The sequence below is a fragment of the Hypanus sabinus genome, chromosome 10 (assembly GCF_030144855.1).
Source record: "Hypanus sabinus isolate sHypSab1 chromosome 10, sHypSab1.hap1, whole genome shotgun sequence".
Taxonomy (NCBI): domain Eukaryota; kingdom Metazoa; phylum Chordata; class Chondrichthyes; order Myliobatiformes; family Dasyatidae; genus Hypanus; species Hypanus sabinus.
In genome coordinates this window covers 140,692,066-140,707,419 of record NC_082715.1, presented here as the reverse complement: position 1 = coordinate 140,707,419, position 15,354 = coordinate 140,692,066, and the positions used below count along the sequence as shown (strand labels likewise).

Below are 15,354 nucleotides of genomic sequence, written 5' to 3'. Positions count from 1 at the left end.
GAAGTTATCAGGATTAAAAGCTATCAGTGTTCTGTTTCTACACAGAGAAAGCTGTCAAAGCATTAACTTATTAACATTATAGAAGCCATTCCATGAGAATAAAGTGTTTAATCGTGTTACGTATCCCGTAACTGGGTTTACAGACCAGCAAAGATAGAAGTATCCGTTGGAGTCTGGTGGTACCAAAAACTAAAGATGTTTATTAGTAAACTACACAATACAGTATCAAAAATGCAAATATACATATAAAACAGGTTAGCAATAATAAACATAGAAGTGTAGGAATAATAATAAGCAATAATAAACAAGCTCTGTCAAGGTCTAGGGGTAAATGACTTGTCATAGAAGGGTATAAAGTTCAATTCAGTTCATGCGTGCGGAGGTAGTTATGGTTGTTGTGTTGTAATCGTTGGAGACAGAGTGAGCAAGAGATTAGGCAGCTGCAGCAGGCAAACCTTCTGTTGCTTTCTTATTCCGTCATATCGTTGTGGCCATTCAGCTATGACCCCTCTGTTCTCCGGCCAGACTGTTCTTCTGTGGTGGACTCGTCACTCTGGCATGAGTGGACACACACACAAGTCCCCACTGGCCCTGCCGTAACACTGTGAGCTTTATTGACCGATCTCCTGATTCGGTCCTCGAAGCCCCCACCTTCCTGTAGGTGCACAAAACTCGGTCAGTGTCCGCTGGTGTGTCTGAGGGGTGTCTCCTCAGACCTGTCTTTTATCCCTACTAACGGGGTCTCAGCTATCTATCAACTCTGAGTGACTGTGTCCATCAAATCAGGCCACTACTGCTGTCTCCTGAGGAATGTTAACAAGCAAAGTGAAGTCCTTGTAGTGAAAGGCAAATAATCCAGGAAGAGTCAAAATACAATAAATCTACAGTCTCTCTCTCATTAGCAGCATTGCAACAGCAATAGTTCATAGTTCTCAGGGAGGGGGGAATGGTTAACTCTGCACCCCATTTCCATCAGGTCTGTTCATGACTCATAACAATCATATAGTGAATGTGTTAGACATGATTATATCTTAGAATACAGATAGTACCCCAAGATCTAACTGTCTGGATATTAGTTGACTCTTTTTTGTCAGATGCATATTTGTGATAAATATATAGGAATTGCTGTTTCTTGCCAAACTCTGTGCTTAACACTGCTTGCATTTCTTGTCTTCAATAATATTTTCAAGAAGAAAATTATAAATGCATTTTCTATATTAACATGGTTGAGCAGATTGTGCATGTAATGATATAACCCTTTCTAATCTCTTGGCCTCACCGTGTTGCTGCTTTTTCTGCCTCCTTTGGTATCTGCTTTGATAGCTTTCCCCAAGCCCAACGCCTGCTACTCAGAGCCCCAAGAAACCTGCAACCAAGGATCCTCTAGCAGATCTAAACATCAAGGATTTCTTGTAAACAAAGGTACACTCCAGGTTCTACCTGGGTATCATTTTGTGTGCTAAAAGTTAGAATTGCATGAGAAGTGTGAGAGTTTGAGTGATTTCAAAAATATTTTAGTACATTGACCAATTTCCAACTGGTGACATTTTCCAGCATGTTGAAGGATGCCATAAGCATTGAATAAATCCTCACAAGCACACTGAAATGAAAGTATTTGCAGTTAATTTCTAACTGCTTGATTTCTATTAATTTCTATTTGAATATTAGCAGGCTGATTGTTGATTGGCAAAATGCAGTAATACAATTTTATGCATTGGTGTTTTTAATTTTTTAATTTCCCTATCCCCTTTGTAATTGTCTTGCTATCATTATTAGAGTATGATAAATCCTGTAGTATGGTATCTAGCAAGAATGGAGATTAATTGTCTAATACTTTAGTTCAGTGTATAAGAGAACAATGTAATTGGAGTGTATAGAGTCATAGGAGACTACAGGACAGAACAGCCCCTTCAGCTGGTCTAGTCTGTGCTGAACTATTATTCTGCCTAGTTCCACTGACCTGTGCTTTGACCATAGCCCTCCATACCTTCCCATCTATGTACCTATCCAAATTTTTCTTAAATGTTGAAACCAAGCCTGCATCCACCACTTATGCTGGCAGCTCATTTCACACTCTCATCACCCTCTGACCGAAGAAGTTCCCCACTCTTGTTTCACCTTTCACCCTTAACCCCATGACTTCTAGTTCTAGTCTCACCCAACCTCAGTGGAAAAAGCCTACTTGCATTTACCCTATCTATACCCCTCATAATTTTGTACATCTCCATCAAGTCTCTCCTCATTCTCCTAAGCTCTACGGAATACAGTCCTAACCTATTCAACCTTTCCCTATAACTGAGATCCTTAAAGTTGGTTTAAGGCCAAATCAGATTCATTTATGCTGATATTCCAAAACTTTTGCTATGAGTAACGCTTTTTTAATTTATTGAGATGCAACACAGGATAAGCCCTTCTGGCCCTTCAAGCTGTGCTGCCCAGCAACCTCTGATTTAACCCTAGCCTAATCGTGGGATAGTTTACAAAGACCAGTTAACCTACCAACTGGGTACATCTTTGGACTGTGGGAGGAAACTAGACTACTGGGAGGGAATCCACATGGTAACCCCAGGGAGAATGTAAAAACATGCAGACAGTGGCAGAAGTTGAATGTGTGCCACTGGTACTGTGAAGTGTTATGCTAACCACTATCCATAACCTCATAACTTTCCATAACCTTGGTTGAAGTCGCTTTTGAGATGCAAACTGTAGAACTGAATCTAATGTTTCTTTGGTCTTTTGAACAGAAACTAAATATTTTCCATTTGCTTTGTTTTTAATCCAACCTTTTAGAAAGACAAATTCATGACATTTAAACTGCAAAACAAAACAATGGGAATGGGTTTGCATGAAACAAAGAATGAGTGAGTATAGAAGAGGGAGATAAAATGCTTAAGGTGAGCCTGGGAGAATTTACATAGAACATAGAAGAGTACAGCACAGGAACAGCCCCTTTGGCCCACAATGTTGTACCGAACCAATCAAATCAGTGATCAGGTGGGCAACTAAACTAATTCCTTTGCCTGCACAATGTTCATATCCTTACATTTTCCTCACATTTATGTCCCTATCTAATCATCTTCTAAAAGTCTACAATGCATCTGCCTCTACCCCCACCCCAGGTAGCGCAAAAAAACTTGAAATTACCCCCTCTCATCTGAACTGCATACATGTTGATATTAGACATTTTAGACCAGTGGAAAAGATACTGTCAGTCAACTCTATCTTTGCCTCTCATGATAAAACCATGAGACATAGGAGCAGTATTAGACCATTTGGCCTATTGAGTCTCCTCTGCCATTTCATCATGGCTGATTTATTATCCCTCTCAACCCCATTGTCCTGCCTTCTCCCCATAACCTTTCATACCCTGACTAATGAAGAACCTATCAACCTCTGCCTTAAGTATACCTAATGACTTGGCCTGCACAGCCATCTGTGGCAATGGGTTCCACAGATTTGTCACTCTCTCACTCGAGAAATAGTTCCTCGTTTCTGTTCTAAATGGATATTCCACAATTCTGAGGCTATGCCCTTTGGTTCTAGACTACCCCACTATGGGGAAGCAAACTCTCCATACCCACTCTTTCTAGACCTTTCAATATTTAATAGGTTTTAATGAGATTATCCCCCTCCCCCCCCCCATTCTTCTAAGCTCTAGTGAGTACAGGCCCAGAGTCATAGATCACTCCTCATTTGTTAACCCTTTCGTTCCTGGGATCATTCTCATGAATGTACTCTGGACCCTCTCCAACACCAGCACATCTTTTCTTAGCTAAGGGGCCTAAATATGCTCAATGCTCCAAGTGCAGTCTGATCAATACCTTATAAAACCTCGGCATTACTTCCTTGCTCTTATGTTCTAGTCCTCTCAAAATGAATGCTGACATTGCACTTGCCTTCCTTACCACTGACTCAGCCTGCAAGTTAATCTTTAGGGAATCCTCCACAAGGACACAGGTCCCTTCACAACTATGATTTTTGAATTTTCTCCTCATTTAGAAAATAGATTCCCCATTCCCCCAATCTGTCTAAGCCTTCCTGCAGACTCCCTGCTTCCTCAACATTATCTGCCACTCTACCTGTCTTCATATCATCCACAAACCTGGCCACAAGGCCATCAATTCCTTCATGCAAATCATTGACATATAACGTGAAAAGAAGTGGTCCTAACTCCGACCCTTGTGGCACACCACTGATCACCAGCAACCAACCAGAAAAGTTCCCCTTTATACCCACTCTTTGCTTCCTGCCAGTCAGCCAGTTTTCTATCCATGCTGGTACCATTCATGTCATACCATTGGCTCTTATTAAGCAGCCTTATGTGCAGCACATTGTCAAAGGCCTTCTGAAAATCTAAGTAAACAACATCAGCTTTGTCTATCCTGCCTGTTATTTCCTCAAAGAATGCCAACAGAATTGTCAGGCAAGATTTTCCCTTCAGAAAACTGACTTTGGCCTATTTTATCATGTGCCTCCAAAACTCTGAAACTTCATCCTAAATATTAGACTTCAACTTCTTTCCAACCACTGAAATCAGGCTATCTGGCCTATAATTTCCTTTATTCTGCCTCCCTCCCCTCCCTTCTCAAAGAGTAGAGTGATATTTGAAATTTTCCAGTCTTCAAGAACCATTCTAGAATCTAGCAATTCTTGAAAGATAATTACTAATGCCTCCACAATCTCTGCAGCTACCTCTTTCAGAACAATGGGGCGTGGTCCATCTGGTCCAAGTGACTTAACTTACTTCAGACTTTTCAGCTTCCCAGGTAGCTTTTCCTTAGTAATAGCAACGACACTCAATTCTGTCCAACACTCTCCCATTTCTGGCATTCTACTCATGTCTTCCACAGTGAAGACTGATGCAAAATACTTACTCTTTTGCTCTTTTCATCTGCCATTTCTTTGTCCCCTACTATGACCTCTCCAGCGTCATTTTCCAACAGTCCGATATCCACTCTCATCTCTCTTTTACTCTTTATGTACCTGAAAACACTTTTTGTATCTTTTTTAAAAATTTTATTGGCTAGCTTAACTTCATATTTCATCTTTTCACTTGTTATGGTTTTTTTTTGTTGCCTTGTGTTGGTTTTTAAAATCTTCCCAATCTACCTTCTTACCAATATTTGTAATATTATACACCTTCTCTATAGCTTTTGTGCTATCGTTGACTTCCTTTTTTCATCAGGGTTGCATCATCCTCCCTTTATTAAACTTCTTTAATTCTGGGATGTATCTTTCCTATGCCTTCGGAATTTCCCCCAATCGTAGCTATTCTACCGTCATCCCTGCTAGTGTCTCCTTCCAGTCAACTTTGGCTAGCTCTTCCCTCATGCCTCTGTAGTTTCCTTTAATCCACTGTAATATTTATACATCTGATTTTAGCTTCTTCCCAAACTGCAGGGTTAATTCTATGATATTGTGATCATTCTCTCCAAAGGATTCCTTTACCTTAAGCTCCCTTATCAAATCTGAGTCCTTACTTTAACACCCATTCTAGAATTCCTGTGCCCCTAAGTGGGCTCAACCACATGTTACTCTTAAAAAAAAATCTCATAGGCGTTCTACAAATTCCCTCTCTTGGGATTCAGCACTAACCTGATTTTCTAAATCTATCTACATATTGAAATCCCCCAAGATTATTGCAACATTGCCCTTTTGACATGCATTTTCTATCTGCCATTGTAATTTGTAGTCCTCACCCAGGTTACTGTTCAGAGGCCTATATGTAACTCAGGGTCTTTTTACTGTTGCAGTTTCTTAACTCTACTCACATGGTTTTTACATCTTCTGATCATGTGTCACTTCTCTCTAAGGATTTCATTTCATTTTTTTTTTTTACCAACAGAGCCACACCACTCCTTCTCCCTAACTGCCTATCCTTTCAATACAGTGTGTATCCTAGTATATTAAACCCTCAACTATGGTCTTCTTCCAGCCATGACTCAGAGATACACACAACATCATATTCCTTATCTCTAACTGCTCTACAAGATCACCTACCATATTCCGTATACTGTGTGCATTTTTTAAAAAAGCATCTTTAGTCCTGTATTCATTACTCCTTTTTGATTTTTGGCTCTTGTTACACTTTAACTTACACTGTTACACTGACTGCAATTTCTCCATATCATCTACCTGTCCTTCCTCAAGGTTTCACAACACACTGCATCTAGATGTATACCAATTGCCCCATCCTTGCCCTATCATTCTGGTTCCCATTCCCCTGACAAATGAGTTTAAACACTCCACAGCAAACCTGACCACAAGGATATTGGTTCCCCTCAGGTTAAACCTTCCCCAGAAGAGATCCAAATGATCCAGAAATCTGAAACCCTGCCTCCGCACCATTTCTTCAGCCATGCATTCTTCTACCAAATCATCCTATTCTTGCCCTCACTGGCATATGGAGCAGGCAACAATCCAGAGATTACTACTTTGGAGGTCCAGCTTTCTCCCTAACTCCCTATATTCTCTCCTCAGGACCTCCTTCCTTTTCCTACCTATGTTAGAACATAGAACAATACAGCACAGTACATGCTGTTCGGCCCACAATGTTGTGCTAACCCTTAAACCCTGCCTCCCATATAACCCTCCACCTTAAATTCCTCCATATACCTGTCTAGTAGTCTCTTAAATTTGTTGTTGGTACCAATATGTGCTTCTGGCCTCCCCCTTTAGAATGATGCAGACCTGATCCAAGACATCCTTGGCCCTGGCACCCGGAAGGCAATATATCATCCAGTTGTCTCTTTCACATAATCTTATAAACCTCCATCAGTTCTCCCCTCAGCTTCCACCGCTCCATGAAAAAAACAACCTTTCCCTATAGCACATGCAAATCCAGGCAACATCCTGGCCAACCTCTTTTGAACCCTACTTACGACACAGTAAGAAGCAGAAGTGGGCATTACAATCCAGAAGTGGGTATTACAATCATAGATATCATTTCATGCAGACTGGTACCTCAAAAGGACAGGAACTTATTGAGGCTACCCAGTGCTGAAAAAGAATGCATTTCTCCAGCATGTATCAAAACAACATGCATTCACATCAAACCTATACTGTTCTTAAATTTAACCAAAGGGTCACTGAATGTAATGGGCCACACATTCCTCTCAGAGAGTAGAGAATGGCATACATAGTCAGTCATGCACATACACGAGTTAAATTTTTATGCTTGGTAGCTTATTGCAATGAGATGGCAAAAGAAACTGGGCACCTTGGTTACAAGTGAATTCAAGTTCAAGTGTAATCATCATTCAACCCTACACGTGAATACAGTCAAACAAAACAGCATTCCTTTGGGACCAAAGTGCAAAACACAGAATAAACAGTTACACACAACACAGCATTTATAGCACATATAGTTACGATAGCAGAAAACATGCAGTTACAAGAAAGAATTTAAAAAGTAATCATGTAGCCAAATTCCCTGAGTGTCCTGGCTCGTAGGTTGAAGTAGTGTATTTCCTTACCTGTAGTGAAACTGAGTGTAGGGGTTGATGGGAAGGTGTAAATTTAAAAATGTATTGGCAAACTGAACAGTAAGCTATATACACCTTCATGAACCCATCTGTCACCCAAACAGATAGTTATTGATCCTTTGTCTCAAGTCCACACTCTATCCGTGATTCTTTTAGAATAAATAAGTCAAAATAAATCAGTTCAGTGACTACTAATGTAAGTAAAGTAATAATGATTGGAATTGAGCAGGACAGAAAAGAGTTTAAGGGAAATTAGTATGGGGAAGAAATGATCCGAAATTCCTAACAAAAAAAAAGCAAATTTAATGCTTATTTTTTTCTTATGTGACAATAGACAATAGGTGCAGAAGTAGACCATTTGGCCCTTCGAGCCTGCACCGCCATTCTGAGATAATGGCTGATCATCTACTATCAATACCTGGTTTCTGCCTTGTCCCCATATCCCTTGATTCCCCTATCCATAAGATACCTACCTAGCGCCTTCTTGAAAGCATCCAGAGAATTGGCCTCCACTACCTTCCGAGGCAGTGCATTCCAGATCCCCACAACTCTCTGGGAAAAGAAGTTTTTCCTTAATTCTGTCCTAAATGACCTGCCCCTTATTGTCAAACCACGCCCTCTGGTACTGGACTCTCCCAGCACCTGGAACATATTTCCTGCCTCTATCTTGTCCAATCCCTTAATAATCTTATATGTTTCAATCAGATCCCCTCTCAATCTCCTTAATTCCAGCGTGTACAAGCCCAGTCTCTCTAACCTTGCACTTGCTCATTCACCTTCAGTTACTGATGATATTATGTGCTGAGATACATTTACCTGAAAGCAGTTTATAGCCATATTCGTGAGAAAGCTTGCCCTGATATGAGTAAGATTTAAATTTGTGATGTCTAGTTTGTATGTACTGTGCAGGTACAGCAACTAGATACATGCCTTGTTGAGTAAGGCAGTGAGATACAGTTTTTCTAAAAATAAACAGTGGCAAAGTTCATTGCAACATCTGTTCGTGCCTGAAATTGCTGTACCATTTGTTCATAAAAGGTAGACAATATCATTGACTTTGCAATTCTTTTGACAAATTCAGTCTATTATCTTGCATACTTTCATCTAGTACTTGGACAGTCTTAACCTAACATCTTAGCCTATGAATCAAAATGATAAGAGTCACAGCTCTTCTTCACGGATGAGTGCATAATCAAGGTAATAAGTTACTGGACTTTCATGCAAGATAGTGGTGTTCCCATCTGTCCAATTGGATGCATGAGAATGGAGATATGAAATGATGCTGGGAATCCAGAGCAACACACACAAAGTTGTGTGTGTTTAGGCAGCATCTATGAAAATGAATAAACAGTTGATGTTTCATGAGAAATGAAAAGGAGGGAGAACTCCTTCCTCCTACATTTTTCTAGCTTCTTCCCCCTTCCTTTCCACTTCTGATGAAAGGTGTCAGCTCAAAACATTGGCTATTTATTAATTTCCATAGATGCTGTGCTGAGTTCTATCAATATTCTGGCCAGCTTTTATCCCTCAAGACTTATTCTCCATGTTGGATCTGACCTTATATTTCAGAGTACCCCGATATAATTAATTTCTTAAATTTGAAAAATGGACCTTGGTAATCCTGAAGAGAAGTCCATATTCTTTTTTATTTTCTGAACTATTACTACTCAGGGCGTTGGAGTTCTGTTCCAACGCCATCTGTAAGAGGTTTGTATGTCCCTCCCGTGAAGCACAGGGGTTTCCTCCAGGTGCTTTGGTTTCCTCCCACATTCCTAAGACCAAAGGCTAGTAGATTAATTGGTCATTGTAAATTGTCCTGTGATAAAGTTAGAGTTAAGTAGGTGGGCTACAGGGCTGGAAGGTTCTGTTCCTTTCTGTATCTCTAAATAAAAAAATAAATAATAGAAACGTACTTGGTAATTGTTTGGTTATTTGAAGTAATATCGTGTATCTTCAACCAAACTATCCATACCAGTTGCTTTTGCATTTGAAATAAGAAATTATGGCACTATATATAACTTGAAGTATAGAAGTGGATGAGCTTGAAATGTGCTCCCTCCCCCAGATTTGTGAAATTTACTAGGAGCGGTGTAGATAAACTGCCCAAAGTATTGTTGAGGATCCTTACCACCCACCCCACAATCTCTTTGACCCACTACCATCAGGAAGTATCAGGACTTAGACTGCCAGACTACATAACAGCTTTTTCCCTCTAACTGTGAGACTAATGATACACTATGATACCCTGCCACCGGCAAGGTCTTGTCTCAAGGACAGCAAGCTGTTTGCTGTTTACCTGTGCTGTGCACTACATGCATTTTGAATTATATTTTCTTAATTTATGGCAATATATTGTTCATTGTGTGTTGTTTGTGATAGATGTTTAGTGGGTGTTTCTCCAGACCATTGTTTCATTTGATTGTATTTATGTACAGTCAGATGACAAACTTGAACTTGAAATTTGAAAAATATTAAAATTTTGCAACTACATCCTTACTCCAGGCTTGGATAAAAGCAGTGTTTAATTTAAAACAGTGATATGTCAGATCTGAATGCATGGTTTGCCTTGCAGCTGCCGTTCATGCAATGATGGGAACGCTGAAGGTGACAACAGTGGATATTCACTACTCCAAGCAATTCACCAGTCATGTTTCAATGCTTATTCAGACGTCCATATCGTAAAAGGTGTAGCACAACTGTGAAAGTAACCCTTAGGAATGTACTTTTTGATGTTATGCCCTAATTTATCAGAAATTGTCCATTTTGGATTGTGTTTTGCAACTTGAAAGATGGGTGTATCTGATGCCTTTTAGTGCTTCTCTGTACCTAATGATAACTTGGGTTGCAGAATCGCAGCTGTTGTGTATGAGCCACTTGGAGTAATGTATTCGTATTCTTGAAAGTGCTAATGTATATAATTTCACTGCAGAGCCTAGGATGACATGTCCGTTCTGTATACCTATTAGCTTATAGTCATGATTCTAGTAGCAATTTGCATATAAATTAATGTGCTTACACCCTCCCAATCTTCCAAGTCTGAAGTTTTGTCGGAAACAATTCACAACTACAAAAAATTGGATAAAACATGCAATCAGTTTTTAAAAGAAGCATTTGTGCATTATTTTCAAAATTATTTATAATTCCTTTTAAAAGTAATATAAAATTTGATGTTAAACTTCCATAGTCTTGCACTGATCTTGGCATAAAAAGTATTACTGGGCAGAAATATGCTGCATACCAAGACAGAAAATGTTATCTAAATGTCATATTTATATCTATCAGTATGCAAAAATTGTATTTAATTTCTTTTAAGTTACATTATGTATTCTTTGTTTAATGGACCAGCAGTGAAGTATCAGACACTGGGAATGTTTACTTTAGAAAAGATGATAATAGGTTGATATTCTCGGATGTCTTTCAGTTGGGGATCACAAACCATTTAATGCACTTTTTTGCTGCCCATAACCAGCTTTCATAGCTTTCTCCATCAGAAAATCATATCTGAGGTTTTGTTGATGTATTTTTGTCATTAAGCTGTTGTCCTTAATTTTTTGTATGCAAATGAGTAGACTCAAACATTGCCCATCATCTCTTCTATACACCTGCACCTTTTAAAGAAATTTTATGTACTGTGCGGATCCCAGGGAAATGTCATATCGTTTGTGCAAACTGCTTGGCAAAAGGTGTAGCTAACAATGAAGGAGGTCACTGTTGATCAGTGGGATTAGTGTTCTCAGGCATGACAATTATTTTGTAAAAATGCTATGCAGTTTGAAAGTGTTTCCTTTATGTCTCTTTAGATCTGTCAATATCTATATAGTGTACCGTTCCAAGTAACTGTATCTGGAATTAATGTGGGGAAAAATACATATATTTAAAATATTACTCTTTTTATTTAAACTTGTTTGATTTTTCTCCTTGATCCAGTGCATGTATCCCCTTTGAGATGCAATAAATGCGTTGATCAAAGTAACTTTGGTAAAGTTCGGTTTGCTGTAACAGATTTGATGTGCAATTTTTAACTCTGAACTCTTTTGAACTGTTGAAAATGTGATTTGTAACAAGCTGAAATACTGGTCCTCATGGGTTATATCAGATCTTTTTTTCCACTGCAGTGAGGTTTCATGTGCTTTTCTGAAATAGCATATTCTGACGATTTGCCTTTGGTATCACAGGGCCATTTAATTCAAATTAGACTGAAGAGAGGGGAGAATTATGTTACAACTTTACTTTTGTAGATTCATTCTCTACAACTATTATCTGAGCATGGTAACGCCAGGACCACCAGACTCTCAAACAATTACTTTCCCCAAGCAGTGAGGCTGATCAAACACCTCCACCCACTAACCTCATCACTGCTTTATTACTTATTGTCAGTCACCTTATGTACAGCCTAGATAAACATACAGTCAATCTATGTATATAAGCTATCATATGTAGTGATATTTATTGTGTTTTTTTATTATTATTGTGTCCTTTATCGTTTTTTGGAGTTGGAGTAACAATTATTTAATTCTCCTCTACACTTGTGTACAGGAAATTACATTAAACAACCTTAAGTATTGAATTAATACTATGTTACAGCATTTGACAGGCCACAGAACACAAAATGCTGGAGGAACTCAGTAGGCCAGGCAGCATCTATGGAAAAAAGTACAGTCGATGTTTTGGTCTGAAACCCTTCGGCAGGACTGGAGAGAAAAAGCTGAGGAGTAGATTTAAAAGGTGGGGGAGGGGGAAGAGACACCAGGTGATAGGTGAGGCTTGGAGTGGGAGGGATGAAGTAAAGATCTGGGAAGTTGATTGAAAGAGACAGAAGGCCATGGAAGAGCACCAGAGGGAGGCGAGTGGCAGGCAAGGAGTATAGGTGAGAGAGGGAAAAGGGGATGGGAAATAATGAAGGGAGTGGGTGGGGGTCATTACCGGAAGACTGAGAAATCAATGTTCATGCCATCAGATTGGAAGCCACCCAAACGGAATGTAAGGTGTTGTTCCTCCAATCTAAGTGTGGCCTTATCCCGACAGTGGAGGATGGACATATTGGAATGGGATGTGGAATTAAAATGGATGGCCACTAGGAGATCCCGCTTGTTCTGACAGAGTGTAGATGCTCAGCAAAGTGGTCTCACAATCAACGTCAAGTCTTACGGATATACAGGAGGCCACACTGGGAGCACTGAACACAATAAATGATCCCAACAGACTCACAGGTGGAGTGTCACCACACCCAGAAGGACTGTTTGAGGCCCTGAATGGTAGTGAGAGAGGAGGTGTAGGGGTAGGTATAGCACTTGTATGGGTAAGTGCCAGGAGGGAGATTAGTGGGGAGGGATGAATGGACAAGGGAGTCGCATAGGAAGTGATCCCACAGAAAGTGGGGGGTGGTAGGGAAAGATGTGCTTGGTGGTGGGAACCCATTGAAGGTGGCAGAAGTTTCAGAGAATTATGTGCTGGACGTTGGAGGCAGGTGGGGTGGTAGGTGTGGACAAGAGGACCCCTATCCCTGGTAGAGTGGTGGGAGGATGGGGTAAGAGCAGATGTGCGTGAAATGGTAGAGATGTGGTTGAGGGCAGCATTGATGGTGGAGGAGGGGAAGCCCCTTTCTTTGAAAAAGGAGGACATCTCCTTCGTTCTAGAATGAAAAAACCCATCTCCTGAGAGCAGATGCGGCAGAGTCAGAGGAATTGGGAGAAGGGGGTGGTGTTTTTACAAGTAAGGTGGAATGAGGTATAGTCCAGGTAGCTGTGAGAGTCTGTGGATCTGCCATAGACATCAGTGGATAAGCTGTCTCCAGAGATAGAGACGGTGAGATCGAGAACAGGAAGGGAGGGGCCACCTCCAATGGGATCCCATCACCAAGCACATCTTGACAAAAGTCAAGTTAACTGTTTTTAATTGAGCTAACCAGTTCTGATAATGCAACACACACAAAATGCTGGAGTATCGCAGCAGGTCATGCAGCATCTATGGAAATGACTGAACAGTTGATGTTTTGGATTAAGACCCTTCATCCAGACTGGACAGGAATAGAGAAGGAAGGCAATAAAAAGGTGGGGCGTGGAGAAGGACGATAAGTAGGTAAGTTCATTCCTTATTTCTTATTCTAAATTAACTCTAGAAAGAATAGGGGGTTATGTCTACAGCGCCAGTGTTCTGTTCTCAGTGTCAGATGTGGGATTTCCAGGAGACTTCCAGATTCCTGATGGCCACATCTGCACCAGGTGCATCGAGATGCAGCTCTTAGGAAACCATGTTAGGGAACTGGAGCTGTAGCTCAATGATCTTTGCCTTGTTAGGGAAAGTGAAGCAGTGATAGATAGGAGTTACAGGGAGGTAGTGACCCCAAGGCTACAGGAGACATACAAATTGGTCATTGTCAGGAGGGGTGAGGGAGAACGTCAGGTTGTAGAGAGCACCCCCTGTGGCCGTCCCTCTCAACAATAAGTACACCATTTTTAGTACTGTTGGAGGGGGACAACATCACTGGGGGAAGCAACAGTGGCTGTGTCTTTGGCCCTGTGGCTCAGAAGGGTAGAGAACTGAAGAGGATGGCAGCAGTGATAGGGGACTCTATAATCGGGGACAGATAGGCGACTCTGTGGACGTGAAAAGGAAACACAGATGGTAGCTTGCCTGCGAGGTGCCAGGGTCGGCGGTGTTTCTGGATACATCCACAATCTCCTGGAAAAGGAGAGTGAGCAGCCAGTAGCCATGGTACATATTGGTACCAATGACATGAGTAGAAAAAGAGAGGAGATCCTGGAAAAAAAAATACAGGGAGTTGGGAAGGAAGCTGAGAAGCAGGACCTCAAGGGTAGTAATCTCGGAATTACTGCCTGTGCCACACGACAGGATAGGAATAGAATGAGGTGGCGAATAAATGTGTGGCTGGAGCAGGGATTCAGATTTCTGGATAAATAGGAACTCTTCTGGGGCAGGTAGGACCTGTACAAAAGGAATCTAAATCAGAGAGCCAATAATATAAAGCAGGATACTAGAAGTTTTTTCAGTTACATAAAGAGTAAAAGGGAGGTAAGATTTGATATTGGACCACTGGAAAATGATGCTGGTGAGGTAGTAATGGGGGACAAAGAAATGGCAGATGAACTTAATGGGTACTTTGCATCTATCTTCACTGTGGAAGTCACTAACAGTGTGCCAGAAGTCAGTGAGTGTCAAGGAGCAGGAGTGAGGGCCATTGCTATTACAAAGGATAAAATGCTAGGCAGATTCAAAGGTCTTAAGGTGGATAAGTCACCTGGTCCAGATGGACTACATCCCAGAGTCCTGAGAGAGGTTGTTGAAGAAATATGGATGCATTGGTCATGATCTTTCAAGAATCACTTAATTCTTGCAGGATCCCTGAGGACTGGAAGGTTGCAAATGTTACTCCACTCTTTAAGAAGGGAGGAAGGCAAAAAGAAAGGAAATTATAGGCCAGTTAGCATAGCCTCAGTGGTTGGGAAAGTGTTGAAGTCTATTATCAAGGATGAGGTTTTGTGGTGCTTGGAGACTAACGACAAAGTAAGTCAAAGTCAGCATGGTTTCTGTAAATGGAAATCTTGCCTGACAAATCTGTTAGAATTCTTAAAGGAAGTAACAAGCAGGGTGAACAAAGGAGAAGCAGTGGATATCATTTACTTAGATTTTCAGAGACTTTTGATAAGGTGCCACACATGAGGTTGCTTAACAAGATAAAATCCTATGGTGTTACAGGAAAGATAACACCTGTAGAGGATAGAGGAATGGCTGACGGGCAGGATGCAGCAAGTGGGAATAAAGGAGGCCTTTTCTAGTTGGCTGTCAGTGACTAGTGTTCCTCGGGTCAGTGTTGCGACCACTAATTTTTACATTTAGATTTAGATAATGG

The 15,354-nt window shown here is 40.7% G+C and overlaps 1 protein-coding gene across 42 annotated transcripts in view; it reads left to right on the top strand.

Annotated features, from left to right (window-relative positions):
• snap91a (synaptosome associated protein 91a) overlaps positions 1–11,457 on the top strand; it is a 179,446-nt gene extending 167,989 nt beyond the window's left edge. For 41 of the 42 annotated variants that reach the window (XM_059983127.1, XM_059983110.1, XM_059983113.1 and 38 more), the window contains 2 exons: positions 1,324–1,422; positions 10,057–11,457. In XM_059983127.1, the coding sequence (XP_059839110.1) occupies positions 1,324–1,416 (93 nt within the window). In that variant the 3' untranslated portion in view covers positions 1,417–1,422; positions 10,057–11,457. The remainder of the gene's footprint in view (positions 1–1,323; positions 1,423–10,056) is intronic. The other variant, XM_059983116.1, reaches the window with a different exon arrangement.
• The last annotated feature ends 3,897 nt before the right edge of the window (positions 11,458–15,354 follow it).